Source organism: Scyliorhinus torazame, chromosome 3 (assembly GCF_047496885.1).
Source record: "Scyliorhinus torazame isolate Kashiwa2021f chromosome 3, sScyTor2.1, whole genome shotgun sequence".
Classification (NCBI taxonomy): Eukaryota; Metazoa; Chordata; class Chondrichthyes; order Carcharhiniformes; family Scyliorhinidae; genus Scyliorhinus; species Scyliorhinus torazame.
The window spans coordinates 110,719,317-110,746,397 of record NC_092709.1 but is presented as its reverse complement, the minus strand read 5'-3'; the positions used below and the strand labels follow the sequence as shown (position 1 = coordinate 110,746,397).

Below are 27,081 nucleotides of genomic sequence, written 5' to 3'. Positions count from 1 at the left end.
CCCAGCCAAGCTCATATCAGAGTTCCAAAACCTAGGATTGGCTCCCCACTTTGCGACTGGATCCTCGACTTTCTGACCTATAGACCACAATCAGTAAGCATAAACAACAAGGGCAGCACGGTGGCGCAGTGGTTAGCCCTTGCAGTCAAGATCTGATTGATCACATTACAAAGTATGAATTGCATGCAGCCCAGCTGACCAAACTGCCATATAAACAAACCCCTAAAATGACGTATGTGAACCAATAAAATTAATCCTCACATAAAACACAATCAAGCAGCAAAGTAAATGTGTTTATTTTTCCCCAAGAGAAACAAGAGTTATGTGATAGGAATTGGTTGGTTTTGACAATTGCCAAAGGCATAATTACTTTACAAGATTTAATGAATACAACGGTGGGCTGGTGGTTAATTCAGTGGCATTGACAGGAGACCTCGCTTGCAATGCATATCAGAAAATCATGGGCAGGGCAACTAAAGTTTTCTGAAATGGTTTCCCATCAGATGTATTTGGCAAATCAATCTCCTAGACACAATCAATCATATGTCATAATAGATACCAAGTAAAACATAGTTTCCACAAAGTCCCGATAAGTCAAGAGATCAAAAAATGGTTTTAAAAAAACAGTTGTAAAAATGTACAGTTATAAACAGAAGCTATTTCATGGAAACATGTTTCATATGATTCTTATTTCACAAAATGACCATTTAGTCAATGTGATAAAGTGATTAGTGAATTGAGGCCAGTCAGCTTCACAAATGAAACCAGATTACATTGCAGTGCACGTCCAGGAAATATTCAGTACAAACATACATGATGACTTTAAAATGTGAACACAGTAATGCGAGAGAATTTTTATTAAGGTGCTTCTATATGGAGATCCCATAGATCCGGCAAGGAATATTACTTTTTAACATTTTGGGGTTACTAATATTTATCTACGCAAACATTATGCTCACTTCAAAATATGTAATGCAAAAATCTCAGATTTACAACATTTCATTTAGAATATAGTATTTATTCTTTTGTTGAAAATGCCTTCAGAAGGATATCTGCTGCCAGACCAGGAGTTATATCACCACTCACAACCTTATCTTCTAAACTGGGAATCTGATTCCTGACAGTTGGATGGTTGCAGAAGTACTCGGTAACATTCTCTTTGATCAGGCTCCACATCCACACTTTTTGTTGTTTTTGTCTATTTATTTGCAACTCACCACTTGCTAATATTGAGGCGTGGAATTCTCTTATTTTCTCCCATAGTTCAGGAATCCCGTCCCCAGTTTTTGAAGACACACTGAGCACCTAAAAAAAAGAAAATAAGCATCGCCTTACAAAATGGATACAAAGCTCTCCTTACAATTGGGTTGATCTTTTAGATCCCCATGCATATGAAAATTTAGAAAACTTTATGAAATGGGTTTCTCAAAATTAACAACAATTTGTGAATGGCAGTTTAATTTGACAACAGTACCTTAAATATATCATAATCTTCCAAATGACGTCAACTAGCAAACGTGCTCACTAAAAGCCATAGGAATTGCAAATCCAAATCCGCACCATTATTTACATATATTAGTGGAGCTAGCATGGCAATGGTCACAGTGAGTTGGAAGATGCACTGCTTTACAAGCATTTTACCATATATTCAAATATTATTGATCTGCTGCGGTATAAGAAAGTGCTTGCCTCTGTAACTCTCTCACACACAATGTTTCCTGCCCTCACACACAATGCCTGCTTATATCCTTCTCTCAATTTGTCTCTGAACCTTCACCCCCTCTAAGGGGAAGGCTGTGCCAGACCGTTACCATAGTGGTGTCCTTGTCTCTGTGGCCATCTCTTTTCTTGTTTCTGCAAGTCTTTTTTTTTAATTAAATATTTTATTGAAAATTTTTGGTCAACCAACACAGTACATTGTGCATCCTTTACACAATATTATAACAACACAAATAACAATGACCTATTTTATAAACAACAACAAAAAAAAATGAATAAATAATAAATAACAAAAATGAAAACTAGCCCTAATTGGCAACTGCCTTGTCACAAGTAACACTCTCCAAAAATATAATTTAACAGTCCAATATATAATTATCTGTAGCAACGACCTATACATACTATACAGTATATATTAACAACCCTGAGAGTCCTTCTGGTTCCTCCCCCCCCCCCCCCCCCCGATCCTGGGCTGCTGCTGCTACCTTCTTTTTCCCATTCCGTCTATCTTTCTGCGAGGTATTCGACGAACGGTTGCCACCGCCTGGTGAACCCTTGAGCCGACCCCCTTAGGACGAACTTAATCCGCTCTAGCTTTATAAACCCCGCCATGTCATTTATCCAGGTCTCCACCCCCGGGGGCTTGGCTTCTTTCCACATTAGCAATATCCTGCGCCGGGCTACTAGGGACGCAAAGGCCAAAACATCGGCCTCTCTCGCCTCCTGCACTCCCGGCTCTTGTGCAACCCCAAATATAGCCAACCCCCAGCTTGGTTCGACCCGGACTCCTACTACTTTTGAAAGCACCTTTGTCACCCCCATCCAAAATCCCTGTAGTGCCGGGCATGACCAAAACATATGGGTATGATTCGCTGGGCTTCTCGAGCACCTCGCACACCTATCCTCCACCCCAAAAAATTTACTGAGCCGTGCTCCAGTCATATGTGCCCTGTGTAATACCTTAAACTGAATCAGGCTTAGCCTGGCACACGAGGACGACGAGTTTACCCTCCTTAGGGCATGTGCCCACAGCCCCTCCTCGATCTCCTCCCCCAGCTCTTCTTCCCATTTCCCTTTTAGTTCATCTACCATAGTCTCCCCTTCGTCCCTCATTTCCCTATATATATCTGACACCTTACCATCCCCCACCCATGTCTTTGAGATCACTCTGTCCTGCACCTCTTGTGTCGGGAGCTGCGGGAATTCCCTCACCTGTTGCCTCGCAAAAGCCCTCAGTTGCATATACCTGAATGCATTCCCTTGGGGCAACCCATATTTCTCGGTCAGCGCTCCCAGACTCGCGAACTTCCCATCCACAAACAGATCTTTCAGTTGCGTTATTCCTGCTCTTTGCCACATTCCATATCCCCCATCCATTCCCCCCGGGGCAAACCTATGGTTGTTTCTTATCGGGGACCCCCCCAAGGCTCCAGTCTTTCCCCTATGCCGTCTCCACTGTCCCCAAATCTTCAGTGTAGCCACCACCACCGGGCTTGTGGTGTAGTTCCTCGGTGAGAACGGCAATGGGGCTGTCACCATAGCCTGTAGGCTAGTCCCCCTACAGGACGCCCTCTCTAATCTCTTCCACGCCGCTCCCTCCTCCTCTCCCATCCACTTACTCACCATTGAAATATTAGCGGCCCAATAATACTCACTTAGGCTCGGTAGTGCCAGCCCCCCCCTATCCCTGCTACGCTGTAAGAATCCCTTCCTCACTCTCGGGGTCTTCCCGGCCCACACAAAACCCATGATGCTCTTTTCAATCCTTTTTAAAAAAGCCTTCGTGATCACCACCGGGAGGCACTGAAACACAAAGAGGAATCTCGGGAGGACCACCATCTTAACCGCCTGCACCCTCCCTGCCATTGACAGGGATACCATATCCCATCTCTTGAAATCCTCCTCCATCTGTTCCACCAACCGCGTTAAATTTAACCTATGCAATGTGCCCCAATTCTTAGCTATCTGGATCCCCAGGTAACGAAAGTCCCTTGTTACCTTCCTCAACGGTAGGTCCTCTATTTCTCTACTCTGCTCCCCTGGATGCACCACAAACAACTCACTTTTCCCCATGTTCAATTTATACCCTGAAAAATCCCCAAACTCCCCAAGTATCCGCATTATTTCTGGCATCCCCTCCGCCGGGTCCGCCACGTATAGTAACAAATCATCCGCATACAAAGATACCCGGTGCTCTTCTCCTCCCCTAAGTACTCCCCTCCACTTCTTGGAACCCCTCAACGCTATCGCCAGGGGCTCAATCGCCAGTGCAAACAATAATGGGGACAGAGGGCATCCCTGCCTTGTCCCTCTATGGAGCCGAAAATATGCAGATCCCCGTCCATTCGTGACCACGCTCGCCACTGGGGCCCTATACAACAGCTGCACCCATCTAACATACCCCTCTCCAAAACCAAATCTCCTCAACACCTCCCACAAATAATCCCACTCCACTCTATCAAATGCTTTCTCGGCATCCATCGCCACTACTATCTCCGTTTCTCCCTCTGGTGGGGCCATCATCATTACCCCTAACAATCTCCGTATATTCGTGTTCAGCTGTCTCCCCTTCACAAACCCAGTTTGGTCCTCGTGGACCACCCCCGGGACACATTCCTCTATTCTCATTGCCATTACCTTGGCCAGGACCTTGGCATCTACATTTAGGAGGGAAATAGGTCTATAGGACCCGCATTGTAGCGGGTCCTTTTCCTTCTTTAAGAGAAGCGATATCGTTGCTTCAGACATAGTCGGGGGCAGTTGTCCCCTTTCCTTTGCCTCATTAAAGGTCCTCGTCAGTACCGGGGCGAGCAAGTCCACATATTTTCTATAGAATTCGACTGGGAATCCATCCGGTCCCGGGGCCTTTCCCGCCTGCATGCTCCTAATTCCTTTCACCACTTCTTCTACCTCGATCTGTGCTCCCAGTCCCACCCTTTCCTGCTCTTCCACCTTGGGAAATTCCAGCCGATCCAAGAAGCCCATCATTCTCTCCCTCCCATCCGGGGGTTGAGCTTCATATAATTTTTTATAAAATGTCTTGAACACTCCATTCACTCTCTCCGCTCCCCGCTCCATCTCTCCTTCCTCATCCCTCACTCCCCCTATTTCCCTCGCTGCTCCCCTTTTCCTCAATTGGTGTGCCAGCAACCTGCTCGCCTTCTCCCCATATTCGTACTGTACACCCTGTGCCTTCCTCCATTGTGCCTTTGCAGTGCCTGTAGTCAGCAAGTCAAATTCTACATGTAGCCTTTGCCTTTCCCTGTACAGTCCCTCCTCCGGTGCTTCCGCATATTGTCTGTCCACCCTCAAATGTTCTTGCAGCAACCGCTCCCGTTCCTTACTCTCCTGCTTCCCTTTATGTGCCCTTATTGATATCAGCTCCCCTCTAACCACCGCCTTCAACGCCTCCCAGACCACTCCCACCTGGACCTCCCCATTATCATTGAGTTCCAAGTACTTTTCAATGCACCCCCTCACCCTGAGACACACCCCCTCATCTGCCATTAGTCCCATGTCCATTCTCCAGGGTGGGCGCCCTCCTGTTTCCTCCCCTATCTCCAAGTCCACCCAGTGTGGAGCGTGATCCGAAATGGCTATAGCCGTATACTCCGTTCCCCTCACCTTCGGGATCAATGCCCTACCCAGCACAAAAAAGTCTATTCGCGAGTAGACTTTATGGACATAGGAGAAAAACGAGAACTCCTTACTCCTAGGTCTGCTAAATCTCCACGGGTCTACACCTCCCATCTGCTCCATAAAATCTTTAAGTACCTTGGCTGCTGCCGGCCTCCTTCCAGTCCTGGACTTCGACCTATCCAGCCCTGGTTCCAACACCGTATTAAAATCTCCCCCCATTATCAGCTTTCCCATCTCTAGGTCCGGAATGCGTCCTAGCATCCGCCTCATAAAATTGGCATCATCCCAGTTCGGGGCATATACGTTTACCAAAACCACCGTCTCCCCCTGTCGTTTGCCACTCACCATCACGTATCTGCCCCCGTTATCCGCCACTATTGTCTTTGCCTCGAACATTACCCGCTTCCCCACTAATATAGCCACCCCCCTGTTTTTCGCATCTAGCCCCGAATGGAACACCTGCCCCACCCATCCTTTGCGTAGCCTAACCTGGTCTATCAGTTTCAGGTGCGTTTCCTGTAACATAACCACATCTGCCTTAAGTTTCTTAAGGTGTGCGAGTACCCGTGCCCTCTTTATCGGCCCGTTCAGCCCTCTCACGTTCCACGTGATCAGCCGAGTTGGGGGGCTTCCTACCCCCCCCCCCCCCTTGTCGATTAGCCATCACCTTTTTCCAGCTCCTCACCCGGTTCCCACACAGCTGTATCTCCCCCAGGCGGTGCCCCCCCGCCCATCCTCTCCCATACCAGCTCCCCCCTCTCCCCAGCAGCAGCAACCCAGTAATTCCCCCCTCCCACCCCCCCCGCTAGATCCCCCGCTAGCGTAATTACTCCCCCCATGTTGCTCCCAGAAGTCAGCAAACTCTGGCTGACCTCGGCTTCCCCCCGTGACCTCGGCTCGCACTGTGCGACGCCCCCACCTTCCTGCTTCTCTATTCCCGCCATGATTATCATAGCGCGGGAACCAAGCCCGCGCTTCTCTCTTGGCCCCGCCCCCAATGGCCAACGCCCCATCTCCTCCACATCCCCTCCTCCCCCCATCACCACCTGTGGGAGAGAGAAAAGTTACCACATCGCAGGATTAGTACATAAAACCCCTCTTTGCCCCCCACATTCGCCCCACCACTTTGTTCGAACATTCTTTTTAATAACCCGCTCATTCCAGTTTTTCTTCCACAATAAAAGTCCACGCTTCATCCGCCGTCTCAAAGTAGTGGTGCCTCCCTCGATATGTGACCCACAGTCTTGCCGGTTGCAGCATTCCAAATTTTATCTTCTTTTTATGAAGCACCGCCTTGGCCCGATTAAAGCTCGCCCTCCTTCTCGCCACCTCCGCACTCCAGTCTTGATAAACGCGGATCACCGCGTTCTCCCATTTACTGCTCCGAGTTTTCTTCGCCCATCTAAGGACCATTTCTCTATCCTTAAAACGGAGGAATCTCACCACTATGGCTCTGGGAATTTCTCCTGCTCTCGGTCCTCGCGCCATCACTCGGTATGCTCCCTCCACCTCCAACGGACCCGCCGGGGCCTCCGCTCCCATTAACGAGTGCAGCATCGTGCTCACATATGCCCCGACGTCCGCTCCCTCCACACCTTCAGGAAGACCAAGAATCCTCAGGTTGTTCCTCCTTGCGTTGTTTTCCAGTGCCTCCAACCTTTCCACACATCGTTTCTGATGTGCCTCCTGCGTCTCCGTCTTCACCACCAGGCCCTGTATATCGTCCTCATTCTCGGCTGCCTTTGCCTTCACGACCCGAAGCTCCCGCTCCTGGGTCTTTTGTTCCTCCCTTAGCCCTTCGATCGCCTGTAGTATCGGGGCCAACAGCTCTTTCTTCATTTCCTTTTTGATCTCTTCCACACAGCATTTCAAGAACTCTTGTTGTTCAGGGCCCCATGTTAAACTGCCACCTTCCGACGCCATCTTGGTTTTTGCTTGCCTTCCTTGCCGCTGTTCTAAAGGATCCACTGCAATCTGGCCACTCTCTCCTCCTTTTTCCATCCGTATCCAGGGGGGATTCCCTTCTGGTTTACCGCACAGTGTTTTTAGCCGTCAACATTGCCGTTGGGGCTCCTATCAAGAGCCCAAAAGTCCGTTTCACAGGGAGCTGCCGAAACGTGCGACTCAGCTGGTCATCGCCGCACCCGGAAGTCGTTTCTGCAAGTCTTTGTTCTCTCCCATACCTGTATATGATTCCTGTACATGCCCACTGATCCAAAAGAAAGTCCTGTGAAGGAGGAGAAATGTGGGAGGTCTGGCCCATCCGAAACTACAGTTCCACCACTGGGTGGCCACAGCAGAAATGAGTACAGGGATGTGTCAAGGAACAGAACAGGGAGCAGACTGGGTGAGGATGGAGGAGAGTTCCTGGACAGGGACATCCCTCCATGCTCTGGTCACAACTGCACTCCCATCCCCCCCACCCAAATACTCAAGGATCCCAGTAGCCACACTCTGAACGTGGTACCAAATGAGGCAACACTTCAACGTATCCGAATTGTCCACCATGGCCCCCATCCTCAGCAACCATAGGTTCACTCCTGCAAAAATGGATGCCACCTTTAAAAGGTGAAGACAGGATGAAAGGACTCTGACGGTTAGGGACATGTACACGGACGATAGAGTAGCGACCCTGGAGGAACTCACGAAGAGGTTCCTGCTCCAAGAGGGAACAACCCAAGATACATTCAAGTCAAAACCTCCTCCACAAAGAAACAACAACATACCCCCAGATACCAGGACTGCTGTTCAGTAGAAAGACTGCTGAACATGGGCGATCTAGTGGAGGGGATTTGTGGGGACACGTATGGGCAACTGCTGAAGGAGGTACACTCTCCACCGGACCAGACAAGGAAAAAATGGGGGGAGGAACTAGGCATAGAGATCGGGGTAGGACGCTGGATCAAACTCTGCACAGGGAGAACTTCACCTCCACGTGCAAAAGGCAGAGCCTAACGCAGCTAAAGGTGGTGCACAGAGTGCACCTAACCGCAACTCGAATGAGCAGGTTCTTCCCGCGGGTGGAAGACAAATGAGAACAGTGCCTGGAGGCTCGGCCAACCACATCCACATGCTCTTGGCTTGCCCCGGGTTTGTCGGGCATTAGATGTCCTTTTTCAAAGCCATGTCCAGGGTTGTGGGAATTAGGGTGGAGCAGTCTCCGGGATATCAGATCAGCCAGAGCTCTTCATGGGGCCCGAGGCCGATGCCTTAGCCTAGAACTGGGACAGTCATATAAATAATGTGGCTACAAGAGTAGTACAAGCTGGGAAATGTACAGTGAGCAAATCCCCAAAGCCTGTTCACTATCTACAAGGCACAAATCAGGAGTGTGATGGAATACTCTCCATTTGCCTGGATGAGTGCAGCCCGAAAAACAACCTGGATATAGCAGGCTGCTTGCTCAGCACCCCATCCACCACCTTTCACATTAACTCCCTCCACCACTGATACACAGTGGTAGACCCAGATACAAGATGCACTCTAGCAACTCACCAAAACTCCAGTGAGATTACATTCCAAATCCATGATCCTTATTACCCAGAAGGTCAAAGACAACGGACGCAAGGGAAAACCCCCACCTCCAAGTTACAAACCATTTGGAACTGTATCACTGTTTCTTCACTGTTGCTGGAACAAAATCGTGGAACTCCCTTCCTAAAAGCACTGTGGGTATATCTACAACAGATTGACTGCTCAACACTGTGGGTATACCTACAACAGATTGAGTAGCTCAAGCCCGTGGCTCATGACCACTTTCTCAAAATGGCAATTAGTCATGGGCAACAAATGCTGGCCTCACCAATGATTCGCATCCCATGAAAGAATAAAAAGAGGTAGTGAGTACTGGTGACATGTTCAAATGAAACACCTAGAATGAGAGTGATGTGGATGACTGGAACATGGAATGCTTTTGTGTGGGAGAACTGAAGGAGGAAAAGGAAGATTGAGAAGGCCTGGCCTCAGAATGAAGCACAGCTACCACTTGACAGAGGTGATTTTTCAGTGTTTCAAACTGGTGGCAGGGAGAAGATGAGGTGCCACAAAGATCAACGGAAAAGGCTGTGAAGATCATTTACATGAACAGCAAGTCACAGTAGAGTTTGCACAAGGTATAACCACTATGTCTATGGGGTTTGGAGATGGTGGTAGATTTGCTTGCACAATGGCTCAAAAATATCAGTTAGAAAGATCAAGTTAAATAAAGCACATTCCACAGAATAAGTTAAACTCAAACCACCATCGTGTCACGCAGGAAACTTCGAAGAGTTGATTTTTAATAGAACTTTAGCAGTTTTGGGCAAGTTAAAATTATTTTCACAAACTATTAAAGCATTCTACATTATAAGTTACAATTATTTAAGGTGGATATAATTACCTGAGAAAACAACATGGTTCTTAAAATAAATTGGAGAATTTTTTTTTAGCTAATTGATTCTTCCATTTTGTAGCATTTGTTGGTTTCTAATTGATAGCTTTGAAAATAAATGAGCATCTTCATACATTGGTTTTGGTCTACAATTGGTAGGCTAACTTTTAAAAAATATATATATATTTTATTAAAGTTTTCAAACAAAATTTTTCCGTTTTTACAAATCAACATAAAAATAATACAATAACTGATAAATAACATTATTTAAATAATATAGTGAACTAACAAAGTGACAAAAAATAGTGCTCCCCCCCCCCGGGTTGCTGCTGCTGTCAATCTATTTTCCCTTAACGTTCCGCGAGATAGTCAAGGAATGGTTGCCACCGCCTGGAGAATCCCTGAGCCGATCCTCTCAGCGCAAATTTGATTCGTTCCAGCTTTATGAACCCTGCCATGTCGTTTATCCAGGCCTCCACGCCGGGGGGTTTCGCTTCCTTCCACATAAGTAGGATCCTTCGCCGGGCTATCAGGGACGCAAAGGCCAGAATATCGGCCTCTTTCGCCTCCTGCACTCCCGGCTCATCCGCTACCCCAAATATAGCTAACCCCCCAACCTGGCTTGACCCGGACCTTCACCACCTTTGAGATCACCTTTGCCACTCCCCTCCAGTACTCATCCAATGCCGGACACGACCAGAACATGTGTGTGTGGTTCGCCGGGCTTCCCGAGCACCTCCCACACCTGTCCTCCACTCCGAAGAACCTGCTCATTCTTGCTCCCGTCATATGTGCTCTATGTCGAACCTTAAATTGAATCAGGTTAAGCCTGGCACACGAAGACGAGGAGTTTACCCTACTTAGGTTATCAGCCCACAGCCCCTCCTCAATCTCCTCCCCCAGCTCTTCGTCCCATTTTCCCTTCTGCTCCTCTACCAGCGCCTCCCCCTCATCTCTCATCTCCTGATATATTTCGGACACTTTGTCCTCCCTGACCCATACCCCCGAAATCACTCTACCCTGGATCCCCTGTGTCGGGAGCTGCGGAAATTCCCTCACCTGTTGCCTCGTAAACGCCCTCACTTGCATATATCTGAAGATATTCCCCGGGGGCAACTCATATTTTTCCTCCAGCGCTCCCAGGCTCGCAAACGTCCCGTCTATAAACAGGTCCCTCAGTTTCCTAATTCCTGCTCGTTGCCAACTCTGGAACCCCCCGTCCATCCTTCCTGGGACAAACCTGTGGTTATTCCTGATCGGGGACCACACCGAGGCACCCGTCACCCACCTGTGTCGCCTCCACTGCCCCCAGATCCTCACGGTTGCCACCACCACTGGGTTTGTGGTATATCTTTTCAGGAAGAACGGCAGCGGCGCCGTCACCAGCGCCTTTAGGCTCGTTCCTTTACAGGACGCCATCTCCAGCCTCTTCCACGCCGCCCCCTCTCCCTTCCTCATCCACATTGGTGGCCCAGTAGTAGACGTTCAGGCTCGGCAGCGCCAGTCCCCCTCCATCCCTACTGCGCTGCAGGAACCCCCTCTTTACCCTCGGGGTCTTCCCTGCCCACACAAAACTCATAATGCTCCTGTCTATTTTTTTGACAAAGGCCTTTGTGATCAGAATGGGGAGACATTGAAACACGAAAAGAAACCTCGGGAGGACCATCATTTTTACCGCCTGCGCTCTGTCCGCCAATGAGAGCGGCAGCATATCCCACCTCTTGAAATCCTCCTCCATCTGCTCCACCAGTCGCGTCAGATTAAGTCTGTGTAGAGTTCCCCAGTTCCTAGCTACCTGGATCCCCAAATATCGGAAGCTCCTTTCCACTCTCCTTAACGGCAGAGCGTCTATTCCTCTTCCCTGGTCCCCGGGGTGTATTACAAAAAGCTCGCTCTTCCCCATATTTAGCCTGTATCCTGAGAAATCTCCAAACTCCCTCAATATCTGCATAACCTCTGGCATCCCCTCTACAGGGTCTGCAACATATAGTAGTAAGTCATCAGCGTAGAGTGACACTTGATGCTCCTCTCCCCCTCTAACCGCCCCCCTCCATTTCTTAGAGTCCCTCAACGCTATGGCCAGTGGTTCAATTACCAACGCGAACAGTAATGGGGACAGGGGACACCCCTGTCTTGTTCCCCTGTGTAGCAGAAAATACCCCGACCTTTGCCGGTTTGTGACTACACTTGCCACTGTGGCCCCATATAGGAGTCTGACCCATCTAACAAACACCTCCCCGAACCCAAACTTCCTCAGCACCTCCCACAAATAGTCCCACTTCACCCTATCGAATGCCTTCTCCGCATCCCCCTCCGCCGGAGGCGTCATCATCACCCCTAGCAGCCGTCGAACGTTGACATTCAGTTGTCTTCGCTTTACAAACCCTGTCTGGTCTTCATGCACCACCCCCGGGACGCAATCCTCTATCCTTGTCGGCAGCACTTTTGCCAGCAGTTTGGCGTCTACATTTAGGAGTGAGATAGGCCTGTATGACCGCATTGCAGCGGATCTTTATCCCGCTTCAGGAGTAATGATGTCGTTGCCTCCGACATTGTCAGGGGTAGTATCCCCCCTTCCCTGGCCTCGTTAAAGGTTCTCGCCAACAGCGGTGCCAACAGGTCCACATATTTCCTGTAGAATTCCACCGGAAACCCGTCTGGTCCCGGGGCCTTCCCTGCCTGCATGTTTCCCAGTCCCTTAGTCACCTCGATTGGCGCCCCCAGACCTGCCACCTCCTGCTCCTCCACCCTCGGGAACCTTAGTTGGTCCAGAAAATGTAGCATTCCCTCTTTTCCCTCCGGGGGTTGGGACTTATATAGCCTCTCATAAAAGGTCTTAAACACCTCATTTACCTTCCCTGCTCTCTGCTCCATAGTTCCCATTTCATCCCTAACTCCCCCCATCTCTCTCGCCGCTATCCTCTTACGAAGTTGGTGGGCCAGCAGCCGGCTCACCTTTTCCCCATACTCATATTGCATCCCCTGTGGCTTTCTCCACTGTGCCTCTGCCTTTCCTGTGGTCAGCAGGTCAAATTCCGTCTGAAGTCTTCGTCTTTCGCTATATAGTCCTTCGTCTGTGGCCTCCGCATATCTTTTATCCACCCTCAAAATCTCCCCCACTAATCTCTCCCTTTCTTTGCCCTCTTGTTTCTCCTTGTGGGCTCTAATGGAGATCAGCTCTCCTCTAACCACCACCTTCAGCGCTTCCCATACTACCCCCACCTGGACCTCACCATCGTCATTGACCTCCAGGTATCTCTCAATACACCCCCGCACCCTTCCACAGACCCCCTCATCCGCCAATAGTCCCACATCCAGTCGCCAGAGTGGGCGCTGCTCCCTCTCCTCTCCTAATTCCAGATCCACCCAGTGCGGGGCATGGTCTGAAACGGCTATGGCCGAGTACTCTGTTCCTGCCACCTTCGAGATCAGTGCCCTACTCATAACAAAGAAGTCTATTCGGGAATATACCTTGTGGACATGGGAGGAAAAGGAGAACTCTTTGGCCAACGGCCTAGCAAACCTCCACGGATCCACTCCCCCCATTTGTTCCATAAATCCCCTAAGCACCTTGGCCGCTGCCGGTCTTCTTCCAGTCCTGGATCTAGACCGGTCTAGCCCTGGATCCAGCACATTATTGAAGTCCCCCCCCATTACCAAGGTTCCCACCTCCAGGTCCGGGATACGTCCCAGCATCCGCTTCATAAATCCCGCGTCATCCCAGTTCGGGGCATATACATTTACCAGCACGACGACCTGCAATCTACTACTCACCATCACATATCTGCCCCCGTTATCCACCACTATATTCTTAGCCTCGAACGACACCCGTTTCCCCACCAGTATCACCGCCCCCCTGTTTTTCGTGTGCAACCCAGAGTGGAATCACAAACAGAAGCAATCAAAGTCAAGACTACAATGGTTTAAGCTGATTATAGCACAGTTAAACATTTGTAGGTCCAGAAACCTCCAGACAGACACACACACTTTCACACTCCCCTCAGGGTTAATTCTCCTGCCTGATGTTCATGTTCTTACATGTTCATTTTCTTCCACCTTCAGTTGAAGATAATCTACTGACATGGATATTTTCTTTGGGTTTTTTTGCAAAAAGTTAAAAACCCAACTAGGCAATCACCTATCTGTTTGGGTGTTTTGGTCGAATTGAATATTCAGGTTTTGGCTCTGACTGCTCTCTGCTTCATTTAATCACCCTCCTTGCTGTTCCAACCTTTGCTCAACCTGCTCCCTAGGACGACTACTACTGTCTCTAACTTGGTCACAAGCAAAATCCCCATTTTCAAGGATTATTACATCGCTACCTATCCATGGCCAGAATCCATCAATCAATTAATTAATGCCTGTTATCTCCAAATATTTATCTTGGTCCCCACCCGGGAATGCCAATGTAGGTAGATTTCTTTGGTGGTTTCCAATGCAATGAAGTGTAATACAATCTAGCAGCAATGATTCAGTGTTTATTATAACAACAAGCTTTATTACATTGACTAATAAGAACACCACATTTCTTATAACAGTTCCATAACGTTACACTAAATGACAAAATGGTATGCACATTGTATAATTTGATTCACAGGGTCCGACTACCTTGAGATGACGTTTATATTGACTGAATGTCATAAATAATAAAATGATCCTTTCCAAATAATATAACGAGGTTTCCAGGCTCCAACCACCTTGAGAATGCTCTGAACCCCAATAAAACCACATAGCCCACCTTTCTACGTGGCCCTCTCTAGTATCAAGTCAGCCATGTGGCTGTATGGTTTCTAATCACCTTATAGGGGAACAACGTCTATTCTAATACTATAATACAACCACGATATGTGCCTACAAAATAACTAGGTTGTATGTTTAATTGTTAATTTGTTCAGCCTACTTCTGGGGCTTCATCAAACAGCCACCCTGCGCTCAAAAAGCAGCACGCCGTGGCACAACATGGCCAATAGAAGGCAGGCGACCCCGCTCACAGGATCTACCCGGCTTGCAATGCCTCACAAGATCTAACACAATCTTGCGAGATGTTACGATGTAAATCCTGCCCATTGTGGGTGGGATCACTTTCTGGCAAATCTGCATATCATTGTGGGCAGCACGGTAGCACAGTGGTTAGCACTGTTGCTTCACAGCACCAAGTTCCCAAGTTTGATTCCCGGCTTGGGTCACTGTCTGTGCGGAGTCTGCACGGGTTTCCTCCGGGTGCTCCGGTTTCCTCCCACAAGTTCTGAAAGACGTGCTGTTAGGTAATTTGGAAATTCTGAATCCTCCCTGTGCTCCTGAACAGGCGCCGCAATGTGGCGACTAGGGGCTTTTCACAGTAACCTCATTGCAGTGTTAATGTAAGTCTACTGGTGACAATAAAGATTATTATATTATATCAGAGCAAGACAGCTATTCTCACTCTAATATGCAGTTTCCTGAGGTGTGGGATATATCTCCTTTACCTCGGAAACCTAGGGTGAGCGCCATTCAACACTGGTCTCCACAAACGGGGAGATGATGGGCCAGCACTCATGGGAGTCTCCCAGGGGTTCAGAGGCCCCCCCCAAATGCATGCCCTCTGGGTAGGGTGGCACTCAGGCACTGCTGGTGCCACCTGGGCACCCTGGTAGGGATATTGCCAGGGTATCACGTGGGCACTGCCAAGGTGCCAAGCTAGCATTTTTCATGCGTTGGCGATCGGGCCGTGGGTGCCCTGCATGGGTGTTGGGGGGCCCCGGGACCCCCTCATAGTGAATTGGGGCTTAGGGGGTTCAGGGGTCACATCGGGGGCTCTAGAAATCGGAACACCATTTCCCTACACTGAGGAGTTTGGCAAGCAGAGCCCCTCAGTGCAGAAAATGGGGCTGTGTGCGGCCTTGGCCCCATGTTCCCAGCTGAGGCCCCCTATCTAACCCCAGTAACGTTTGATAGCATTGTGTTTCTCGGCACTGTGAGCACGAGAAACACATTGCTAAATGCGCTCGCTTTGGGACTTTGTTCTGATTTAGTTAAATCATGTCCATGATCTTTCAGTGGTTAACGCTGTTATTCACAGCTCCAGGGACCTGGGTTCGAGTCTTGGCTTGATCACTGTCTGTGTGTAGTCTGCACGTTCTCCCCGTGTCTGTGTGGGTTTCCGGGTGCTCCGGTTTCCTCCCACAAGTCCTGAAAGACGTGCTTATTAGGTGAATTGGACATTCTGAATTCTCCCTCTGCGTACCCAAACAGGTGCCGGAATGTGGCGACTAGGGGATTTTCACAATAACTTCATTGCAATGTTAATGTAAGCCTACTTGTGTCACTAATAAAGATTATTATTTTCCGCTTTTGCGTCTGTTTTGAATGAAGTGCATAGGCCAATCTTAAACAGTTGCAAATCTTGGCAACTATTTTCAGAAGAGCCGCTTTCTTGGCCTGAATGTTTATCAACCTATGTCCTTGCATTTCCAAACAGTTTTTTGCACATAGGGACAAATTTCAGATTTCCACTTTACTCCACTATTGGTATAACACCTTACCTTGAGAATATGGCTTAAACTAGAATAGAGTTTGATGGGAAAATGAAGTGTCAAACAGAGCTTTTAGCTTGATGGGAAAATGAAATGTCAAACAGAGCTTTTCGTCTAATGGAATGTCAAGGTTTTTTTGTAATCACCTGTGCTTTTGCGCTAGACAGTTTGCAGTAACAAGACACGGCCTTGGGAATCGTTTCTAATTCTACAGATAACTTTATTTTAGCTGAGAGCCACAGAATGCTGTAATCCTCAGGCCTCCTCTAACAGGGCTGTCCTTAGGAAGGAAACATTGTCATTTAATTATATATAAGTAATTGTCTGCTGTATTAATTTCGGCTTGCTACTGTAGACTCTCTGATGTACAGTGCTCAAGTCCCGGCCGTGAATAAACGTACGTTTGTTGAAGTAACTTGGTGTTCAATTGATCATTTCATCCGGACTGAAGGGAAACGAAAATTCACATTTGGTAGCAGAGGGTGGTTCTCACGGAGCCTTGCCAGGAGCAGACGGTGTAACTGACAGATCGTGTCCGGAGGCGAAGGAGGGATCGGGCCCCCAAATGTGAGTACCCTTGTTACCACTTTGGTTTCCCCCTCCACTGTACCGAGCGCAACCTGGTCCTACCGTCTGTTTCTGGAGAGACTCTTACGAGATCAGGTCAGTCCGGCGAACCCGTTACAGTCCGGGTTAGAGGCCCGAGACAGGGTTAGGGGCCCGTAAGAGGTTAGTGTCCTCTTCGAATCAGGGTTAGAGGCCCGTAAGAGGTTAGAGTCCTCTTCGAATCAGGGTTAGAGGCCCGTAAGAGGTTAGAGTCCTCTTCGAATCAGGGTTAGAGGCCCGTAAGACGTTAGAGTCCTCTTCGAATTAGAAAGGTGCTTGGCTGATGATCCTTCTGGTTGCTTGATACCTTTGCGATAAAAGGTTGCCCTTAAAACAAGTGATTGTCTCAACCAGTGCCTTGACTTGTTCGACACTCTGGGTTGACTATTGACTACATAAGAACATAAGAACTAGGAGCAGGAGTAGGCCATCTGGCCCCTCGAGCCTGCTCCACCATTCAATGAGATCATGGCTGATCTTTTGTGGACTCAGCTCCACTTTCCGGCCCGAACACCATAACCCTTAATCCCTTTATTCTTCAAAAAACTATCCAATGTTATCTTAAAAACATTTAATGAAGGAGCCTCTACTGCTTCACTGGGCAAGGAATTCCATAGATTCACAACCCTTTGGGTGAAGAAGTTCCTCCTAAACTCAGTCCTAAATCTACTTCCCCTTATTTTGAGGCTATGCCCCCTAGTTCTGCTTTCACCCGCCAGTGGCAACAATCTGCCCGCATCTATCCTATCTATTCCCTTCATAATCTTATATGTTTCTATAAGATCCCCCCTCATCCTTCTAAATTCCAACGAGTACAGTCCCAGTCTACTCAACCTCTCCTCGTAATCCGAACCCCTTCAGCTCTGGGATTAACCTAGTGACTCTCCTCTGCACACCCTCCAGTGCCAGTACGTCCTTTCTCAAGTAAGGAGACCAAAACTGAACACAATACTCCAGGTGTGGTCTCACTAACACCTTATACAATTGCAGCAGAACCTCCCTAGTCTTAAACTCCATCCCTCTAGCAATGAAGGACAACATTCCATTTGCCTTCTTAATCACCTGTTGCACCTGTAAACCAACTTTTTGCGACTCATGCACTAGCACACCCAGGTCTCTCTGCACAGCAGCATGTTTTAATATTTTATCATTACAGCGGAGAACGGATAACTCCGTCCAAATTATAGTACTTCCCATCAGGTGCGAATGACGCCTTAAACTCCACAATAAACAGGGTTTCACCGTTGCGTACCCTGTCGGAACACTCAAACAATTTCTTAGTCTGTTAGTCTGTCTTTACGTCTGTTAGTTCTGTCTTTAATTCTCTGAGTCTGTTTGTCTGTTTAGTCTGTCCTTAATTGTCTGTCAGTCTGTCTGTCAGTCTGTCTGTCTGTTGTTCTGTCTTTGATTCCCTGAGTCTGTCAGTCTGTTTAAGTCAGTCTGTCTTTGTAGTAATGTAGTGTTTTTGACTTTGAGTTTGAGTTTAGCTGAAGATTAGCTCTCTCTCTCTTTTCATGTTTCATTTCCAGACTTTGACCTTTTAAAAGTTACTTTCGAACAATTGCCTAAGCCTCCTGATTGGGTAACGGGGCAGGATAACCCCGTATAAATTCTTGATTGAATAAGCGATTTAGGATCGCCATCAAAATTAAAAATTAAATTAAATAGATAACCACAAGGATCATCCAAGGATAGGAGACAATGGGTAATACTCGGGATAGCACCTCTGATAGTGGACTCTTTGCGAACAATATCCGGAACATTCTATGCAGCTGCGGCAGTTGTCGGGGGAATTGCATAAGATTTTGGGAAAGGGAAAATGGTCCCTGGGAGGATCAAAAGATTTGCCCACGGTTATGGAGGCACAGCAGATTATTTGGCAACATAACCGTAGCTCCACGGCTGAGAAATTGATTGAGTTATGGCGGGAGTACTGCCAAAAATTTAAAAATACATCTTTATTGGCTAGTTGACAGGCTAACGCTTTAAAATTGGGTATTGAATTAACAGAAGGGGGAATTGTTAAGACTGCGGAGGTTTTGAGAAAGGAATGTGCCCACCATAGAAAAAGACCTAAGTCTGTAAAAAACCCCATTTCTAAATCAGGACCGTACGGTCAAATGGCCGGCCTTGCCTTGACCGAGGGAGACGATGAGGATGACCCTGAAAATTGGCAATATAGGGGACGACCGACCGTTACAGCGCCACTACGACCGCCTCCACCTTACATTCAAGCCCTTTATCCACCGCTCCCACCGCCACTACCACTACCTCCACCGTCGCAAGGAGGTCCGGCGACTCGCACTCGTTCTAAAACCCGTGCTAATCAATTCCCACAGATGAATCAAGAGTTAGTCCCGGGAAAAGAGGAGGCACCGGAGGTGGATTTCCCTGATTACCCAGACGATTATCAGCCGCAGTGTCAGTTTCCCGTCCGGCAAGTTCCCAATATAGCATACAACCCTGCCAACCCCCGGGGCCCAACAACCAGGCATTTCAAAATAATTATTATAATTTATAAATTAATCAAATTTGATACTACTGGTTCAGTATTAATAAATTATACAATGTGTTAATAATACAGTCAAACAGTTGATTGATCAGTAACATTTCAATAATAGTATTTCAGCTCAAATTCATCGATTGGGGGTACAGTTGGGTTAGTTTGAATCATTCTAATAGTTGGTCCCCTGCGTTTAGCAAATAGTTTTTTTATGCACTTAGCACATTGGTATGTTATGTAAATGATGAATACAGCTACACAGGAGAATAAGATTATTCTTATTGTGGACATTCCAGTGTGTCCAAGCCACCCACAAATTTGATCCCAGAGAGAGATAAATTGGGGTGGATCAAGTTTTTTGATTTCTTTTTGGATATGTATTGCCAAATCTTTAACTTCTTTAGAGTTATTGGGAATGAAAGTGCAACATTCTGCACTTTGACATCTTCTAGATTAAACACAAAAGCTTGTTGAAAGGGTTAATTTTCTTGCAGTTTCAATTACAGCTGCCTTAAACACGCACTCACAGAATAAGGAGATGGACTGCAAAGGGTCCCAAAGAATTCACTAGGGGAATAATTATGTTAGTGGTTCTAATCAGATTTGTGCAGGCTTGCAGTGTGAATTCCAAATCAGGAGTTTAATCTTGGATTTATCTGCCTGACTGACTATTTTCTAAATGGGGAGATGCTTAGGAAATCAGAAGCACAAAGGGACTTGGGAGTCCTTGTTCACGATTCTCTTGAGGTTAACATGCAGGTTCAGTCGGCAGTTAGGAAGGCAAATGCAATGTTAGCATTCATGTCGAGAGGGCTAGAATACAAGACCAGGGTTGTACTTCTGAGGCTATATAAGGGTCTGGTCAGACCCCATTTGGAGTACTGTGAGCAGTTTTGGGTCCTGTATCTAAGGAAGGATGTGCTGGCCTTGGAAAGGGTCCAGAGGAAGTTCACAAGAATGATCCCTGGAATGAAGAGCTTGTCGTATGAGGAACGGTTGAGGACTCTGGGTCTGTACTCGTTGGAGTTTAGAAGGATGAGGGGGGGATCTTACTGAAACTTACAGGACACTGCGAGGCCTGGATAGAGTGGACGTGGAGAGGAGGTTTCCACATAGGAAAAACTAGAAGCAAGAGGACACAATCTCAGACTAAAGGGACAATCCTTTAAAACAGAGATGAGGAGGAATTTCTTCAGCCAGAGGGTGGTGAATCTGTGGAACTCTTTGCTGCAGAAGGCTGTGGAGACCAAATCAAAAAGGGGATCAGAGGTTAGGGGAGAAGGCAGGACAATGGGGATGAGAAAAATATCAGCCATGATTGAATGGCGGAGCAGACTTGATGGGCCGAGTAGCCTAATTCTGCTCCTATGTCTTAAGGTCTCATAGACTGAATGGTGTCCCTGCAAGTGCATAGCTCGGGTCTGTGCTCAAGTCCAAAATATGGATTATATTCAATTTCCTAACAAATGACACGGTTGATCAGAACACGCACCAAATTTTGAAAATATTGAAGAGTTCTTCCCAATCAATTAAAAAAAGTCTACATTTGCAGAGACTATTACTTTGATATAATGAACATCCCTACCAAGAAGGTTGCTACAGAGAAACATAGAAAATAGGAGCAGAAGGAAGCCATTCAGCCCTTCGAGCCTTTTCCATCATTCATTATGATCATGGCTGATCATCCAACTCAACAGCCTGATCCCACCTTTCCCCTATACCCTGTGATCTCCTTTGTTCTTGGGCCCCTAGTTCCCAACTGGGCCCCTAGTTCTTATGTTCTTATAGATGCGGGCAGGTTGTTTCCACTGGCGGGTGAAAGCAGAACTAGGGGGCATAGCCTCAAAATAAGGGGAAGTAGATTTAGGACTGAGTTTAGGAGGAACTTCTTCACCCAAAGGGTTGTGAATCTATGGAATTCCTTGCCCAGTGAAGCAGTAGAGGCTCCTTCATTAAATGTTTTTAAGATAACGATAGATAGTTTTTTGAAGAATAAAGGGATTAAGGGTTATGGTGTTCGGGCCGGAAAGTGGAGCTGAGTCCACAAAAGATCAGCCATGATCTCATTGAATGGTGGAGCAGGCTCGAGGGGCTAGATGGCCTACTCCTGCTCCTAGTTCTTATGTTCCAAGTGCTATATCTAACTGCTTCTCGAAAACATAGTGTTTTGGTCTCAACTGCGTTCTGTGGTAGAGAATCCCACAAGCAGACTACTCACTGGATGAAGAAATGTCTCCTCATCTCAGTCCTAAATGGTCTACCCCATATCCTCAGTCTATGACCCCTGGCTCTGGACACCCCCACCATTGGGAACATCCTTCTTGCATCTACCCGGTCTAGTCCTGTTAGAATTTTATAGGTTTCTGAGATCCCTCCTCATTCTTCTGAACTCCAGTAAATACAATCCTAACTGACTCAATCTCTCCTCATAAGTCAGTCCTGCCATCCCAGGAATCAGTCTGGTAAACCTTCGTTGCACTCCCTCTAGAGCAAGAACATCTTTCCTCAGATAAGGAGACCTAAACTGCACACAATATTCCAGGTGTGGCCTCACCAAGGCCCTGTATAATTGTAGCAAGACATCTCTGCTCCTGTACTCAACTCCTCTCGCTATGAGGGGCAACATATCATTTGCCTTCTTTACTGCCTTTTTGAGGTCCAGTCCATTTCATCTTTCACCAACTTTCTCTCTGCCGATATTTTGAAGGAACTTGCTGGAATATGATCTACATGTAGCATACGTTCTTGGATATTAATCATTTCTGAGCTTGGACAGTGGGAATTGGGAAGTTACTCAACCAGAGGAGGCCTCACAGCTGAACCTGATCAAAGTAAGTTTAGAAATTTATAATTTATGAGCCATGCACGCTTAATACTTTGTAGAACATACATAATTGATATTCACACATATACACTTCTTGAATTGCAACTATAAATGTGATTTTCCTCTCCCCTACTCAGGCATGGACATTAATTACGATGTTGCCCATCACAGCAATTGAGATCAGCTAACTTAAGGGTGAATGAAACTTGCCTGTACACTTTTTAAGTGGTCTGTCCAGCATTTGAAGGAAAATGCTGTGAAGCATAGACTCCCTAAAAACTCGGAAAAATATGCATTTTGGGAAGGAACCACCAACTAAATAAAGTTAAATATGTATATGGTAGCTGCTATTTCATGGCATAAATATTCTGCATTTCTGCCAATAAAAATATTAAAGTGGGACATGTTCAAGTTTAAGAAGACATATATAGTTCATGTTCAGTATATACCACCTTTGGCTGCCAATTCTTTGACCGACTACGAAGCAACCTCAGAGCACTTCTGTATTCAGCTTGTATCTTTTTTGCAGGAAGAAGGAAGTCTCCATCAGCTTTCGTTATAACAACTAAATCTGCCATTTCTATTATACCACGTTTAATACCCTAAGGAAAACAAAATACAATGAATTACTTTAAAAATATAGCAACTTCCTCAGTAGGGAAGTTTGTTGTATCAAAGTCTAGCCCTTTTCACCCTTCACTACCTTTCTCTCTGCTGGTCTTTTGAAGGAACTGGAATATGATCTACATGTAGCATACATTCTTGGCTATTAATCATTTCGGAGCATGGACTGTGGGAATTGGCTACTCAACCAGAGGAGACTGCACAGCTGAACTTGATCAGAACTTTAGAAATTTATAATTTATAAGCCATGCACTCTTCATACTTTGTAGAACATACTTACTTGATATTCACACATATGCACTTCCTAGAAGAGCTTATTCATCACATGTTTAGCAGAGGAATTGTCCAAACAGCGTTTTCTAATTTAGTGCAGAAACCTTTTCTAGCAACAAAATTTAAACTAACAATTACATTTTTAAAAGTTTCCTTTACATTAATAACACTCTAGTGTTGGATTCATTTAATAATCAAAGTAAAATATGCACAATTGTTACTCATTTTTTGTATTATATTACAATAAGGCTAACTCGGACTCATATAACTGGACAAGTACTATGGTACAGTGCAACTAGATTTGGGTAAGACTAAATAACCACTATTAAGTTCTACTGCATTAAAAAAAAAATCGAGGTAACTAAAAAAAATCAATTCAACATACCAAAATACCAACAATCGTCTAAATGACACATAGCAACCAGGATACTGCAGACTTAGTCCCAGAGCCATAGACCTTTACAGCACAAAAAAGAGGCCCTTCAGCCCATCATGCCTGCGCCGGCCATCAAGCACCTATCTATTCTAATCCCATTTTCCACCATACATGTAGTCTTGTATGCTATGGTGTTTCAAATGCTCATCTAAATCACCCTTTCATACAGTGAGTTCCAGATTTCCACTATCTCTGCACTCTCTCTGGTGCAATCACATTCTTCCTTTACTGTGGTGACCAGAACTGCACACAGTACTCCAGCTTTGGCTTAATGACCATTTTATACAGCTCCATATTAACCTTCTTGCTCTTATATTCTATGCCTCGGCTAATAAAATAAAGTATCCCATATGCCTTCTTAACCACCTTATCTACCTGTCCTGTTGCCTTCAGGGATCTACAGACATGCACCCCAAAGTCCCACTGGTCCTCTGTACTTCCTAGCATTCCTATCATTCACTGTGTATTCCCACGCTTTGTTACTCCTCCCAAAATGCTTCACCTCACACTTTTTAGGGTTGAATTCCATTTGTCACCGTTCTGCCCATCTGAGCAGCTTGTCTATATTGCCTGTAATCCAAGGATTTCCTCCTCGCTACTTACCACACCGCCAATCTTCATGTCATCTTGTTCACTAGAATACCCTTCGTAACAGCACATGGACTGGTTCAAGATGGCAGCTCACCACCACCTTCTCAGGGGCAATTAGGGATGGGCAATAGATGCTGGCTCAGCCAGCAATGCACATAATTTTTGAGTGAATGCAAAAGAAATGGTAAGATAGTTGATCTTGGTTGGAGTATTAGCTGAAACATTTAAATTAATCTCAGTATCCCTTGACCATAACCAGGGATGGGGATAAGAAGGGAAACAAATTGGAGTCCCTCTCTTGGCTAACATACTGTGACTCTTGCTGAAAAGAGTGCACCTGTGAAAGCTGGGTGTTTAGGTGCAAAACTCCTTTGGCCAAAAAGCCTTTCATATACATCAAAGATAGCCATTTGGAATGCTGCTGGTACACATAAAACCCTATACCAGCAGGAATGAGTGCTCCTACGGGCATGCTTAAAGAAAAATCAAAATAGGTTAGCTGTTTTTAATTTAGTTTGCAATTAGTTGGCAATTTTAATCACAGCTTTCAATATAATCTGCAGCTCAGAATTTCATGTTTATCCCTGTTCCCATCACATTAAAATGAAAAGAACCCAAACTACATGGAACTATTTTGTTGATGGTAATCATTCACGTCATATAAAAAGGTTTTCTGAACACTTAATTTCTATCAGCTCTAATTGCACAATGAAATGCATTAAAATATCCATTAAAAAGCTTCCATCTCACCTGCAGTTCATCTCCTCCTGCTGGTGGAATGAATAATATCAGCATATCCACCATATCCGCTACTGCAAATTCAGACTGGCCCACACCTGCAAAGAATGCAACAACTGACATTGTTTCATTGAACGGGCTCTGGTAAAACTATATTGATGGATTCTTTCATTGCTTCGACAAATGAGTGTTCCACAAAATAAATATTTCAGACAGTTGGAAACAAAGCACCATCAACCAGCAAGATTGCTAAATAGTATGAAAATGGATTCAGATTACTAGTTTCAATGATGATTAACAAGTAACATATGGGAATAAAAATTCTCAAAACTAGATTTTATAAAACAAGTCCTGAGAAAACAGAAAATATACTGTTTCTACTGGCTGTAAAAATTTCATTCTCCTTTGACAGGTTTCACCTTCCTGAATGTGTTCTGATCCCCGCAGAGATCAATAATTTTGAAAAAGAAATTTGAACTGCTTAATGGCTGAAAGCATCACGCAGCAAGATTTCAAGTTTTAAGACTTTTACTTTATCACACAAATTAAAAGCAACATTGACTAAAGACCATTTCAGTAGGCAACTTACATAACAGAAGAACTACAGAAAAGATCTCTCATTTAACATTTGTAATAACCAAAAATCTCCCTCTATATTTTACTCCGTCCCTTAAAACGATAGTCAATCCTGTCGGAGCCAGTCCAAACTGACTCTTAGCTTCTGAGACTAAAACAACGCGGTTTCAAGACTCCTCTTCCCAGTATACTCCTGGCAAACGTCCAAGTGATTGAAAACAAGCTGGACGAGCTTAATGCAGAATTATCTCTTAGAGGGAAGTAAGAGACTGCTGTGTGCTCCGTTTCACAGAGACATGGCTCATTCCTGCCTCACCAGACTATGCCTTAAAATCTGGCGGTTTCTTAATACACCGGATGGACCCGACAACATCATCAGGCAAAATGAAGGGTGGAGGGATTTGCCTCCTCATCAACACCTCCTGGTGCTCGGACGTGGCGACGCTGGCAAACTACTGCTCCCCGGACCTGGAATGCCTGACTGCGAAGTGCCGCCCATACTACCTTCCACGGGAATTCATCTGTCATCATCACGGTGGTCTACATCCCACCCCAGGTGGAAGTGAAGAAGGCGTTTGATGAATTGCACACTGCTATAAATAACAATGAAACAGAATACCGGAGGCCTTGCTCATCGTGGCCAGGGACCTCAACCATGGCGGAGGCGGAAGAGACTCCCTCCACTGCGCATGTGCAGGAAACTGTCAGCGGCCACTGGCGCTCCCGCGCATGCGCCGCCCCGATATGTCATTTCCGCGCCAGCTGGTGGGGCAACAAAGGCCGTTTCCGCCAGCTGGCGGGGCGGAAATCCCTCCGGCGTCGGCCTAGCCCCTCAATGTTGGGGCTCGGCCCCCAAAGATGCGGAGCATTCCGCACCTTTGGGGCGGCGCGATGCCCGTCTGATTGGCGCCGTTTTGGGCGCCAGTCGGCGGACATCGCGCCATTTGGGGAGAATTTCGCACATCAACTCCATACTCCCAGAATACCTTGATCTACTGCAATTCATATATCGCCACAACTGGTCAACAGCAGATGCTACCTCCCTGGCCCTACACTCATCCTTGGAGCAGCACGGTAGAATAGTGGTTAGCATAGTTGCTTCACAGCTCCAGAGTCCCAGGTTTGATTCCCAGCTTGGATCACTGTCCGTGCGGAGTCTGCACGTTCTCCCCGTGTCTGCGTGGGTTTCCTCCGGGTGTTCCGGTTTCCTCCCACAGTCCAAAGATGTGCTGCTTAGGTGGATGGCCATGCTAAATTGCCCTTAGTGTCCAAAAAAAGGTTGAGTTGGGTTACTGGGATAGGGTGGAAGGGTGGGCTTGGGTAGGGTGCTCTTTCCAAGGGCCGGTGCAGACCCGATGGGCTGAATGGCCTCCTTCTGAACTGTAAATTCTATGATTCTATGATCTCGACAACAAGGACTCCTACAGGCGGGGCCGAGGGAGAGTCGCGGGCTTGGTTCCCGCGCTATGATAATTATGGCGGGAATAGAGAAGCAGGAAGGAGGGGGCGCCGCACGGGGCGAGCCGTGATCACGGGGGGAAGCCGAGGTCAGCCAGAGTTTGCTGACTTCTGGGAGCAACATGGGGGGAGTAATTACGCTAGCGGGGGGTCTAGCGGGGGGGGGGGGGGGGGGGGGGGGGGAGGGGGGAATTACTGGGTTGCTGCTGCTGG

At 46.7% G+C, this 27,081-nt stretch overlaps 1 protein-coding gene across 1 annotated transcript in view; it reads right to left on the bottom strand.

The window, feature by feature from the left end:
• Window positions 1-272: 272 nt before the first annotated feature.
• mmaa (metabolism of cobalamin associated A) overlaps window positions 273-27,081 on the bottom strand; it is a 94,826-nt gene continuing 68,017 nt past the window's right edge. The window contains exons 4-6 of the mRNA XM_072496120.1: window positions 24,847-24,932; window positions 22,625-22,774; window positions 273-1,305 (exon numbers count right to left, since the gene is read on the bottom strand). Coding sequence (XP_072352221.1) covers window positions 1,018-1,305; window positions 22,625-22,774; window positions 24,847-24,932 — 524 coding nt within the window. The 3' untranslated portion in view covers window positions 273-1,017. The remainder of the gene's footprint in view (window positions 1,306-22,624; window positions 22,775-24,846; window positions 24,933-27,081) is intronic.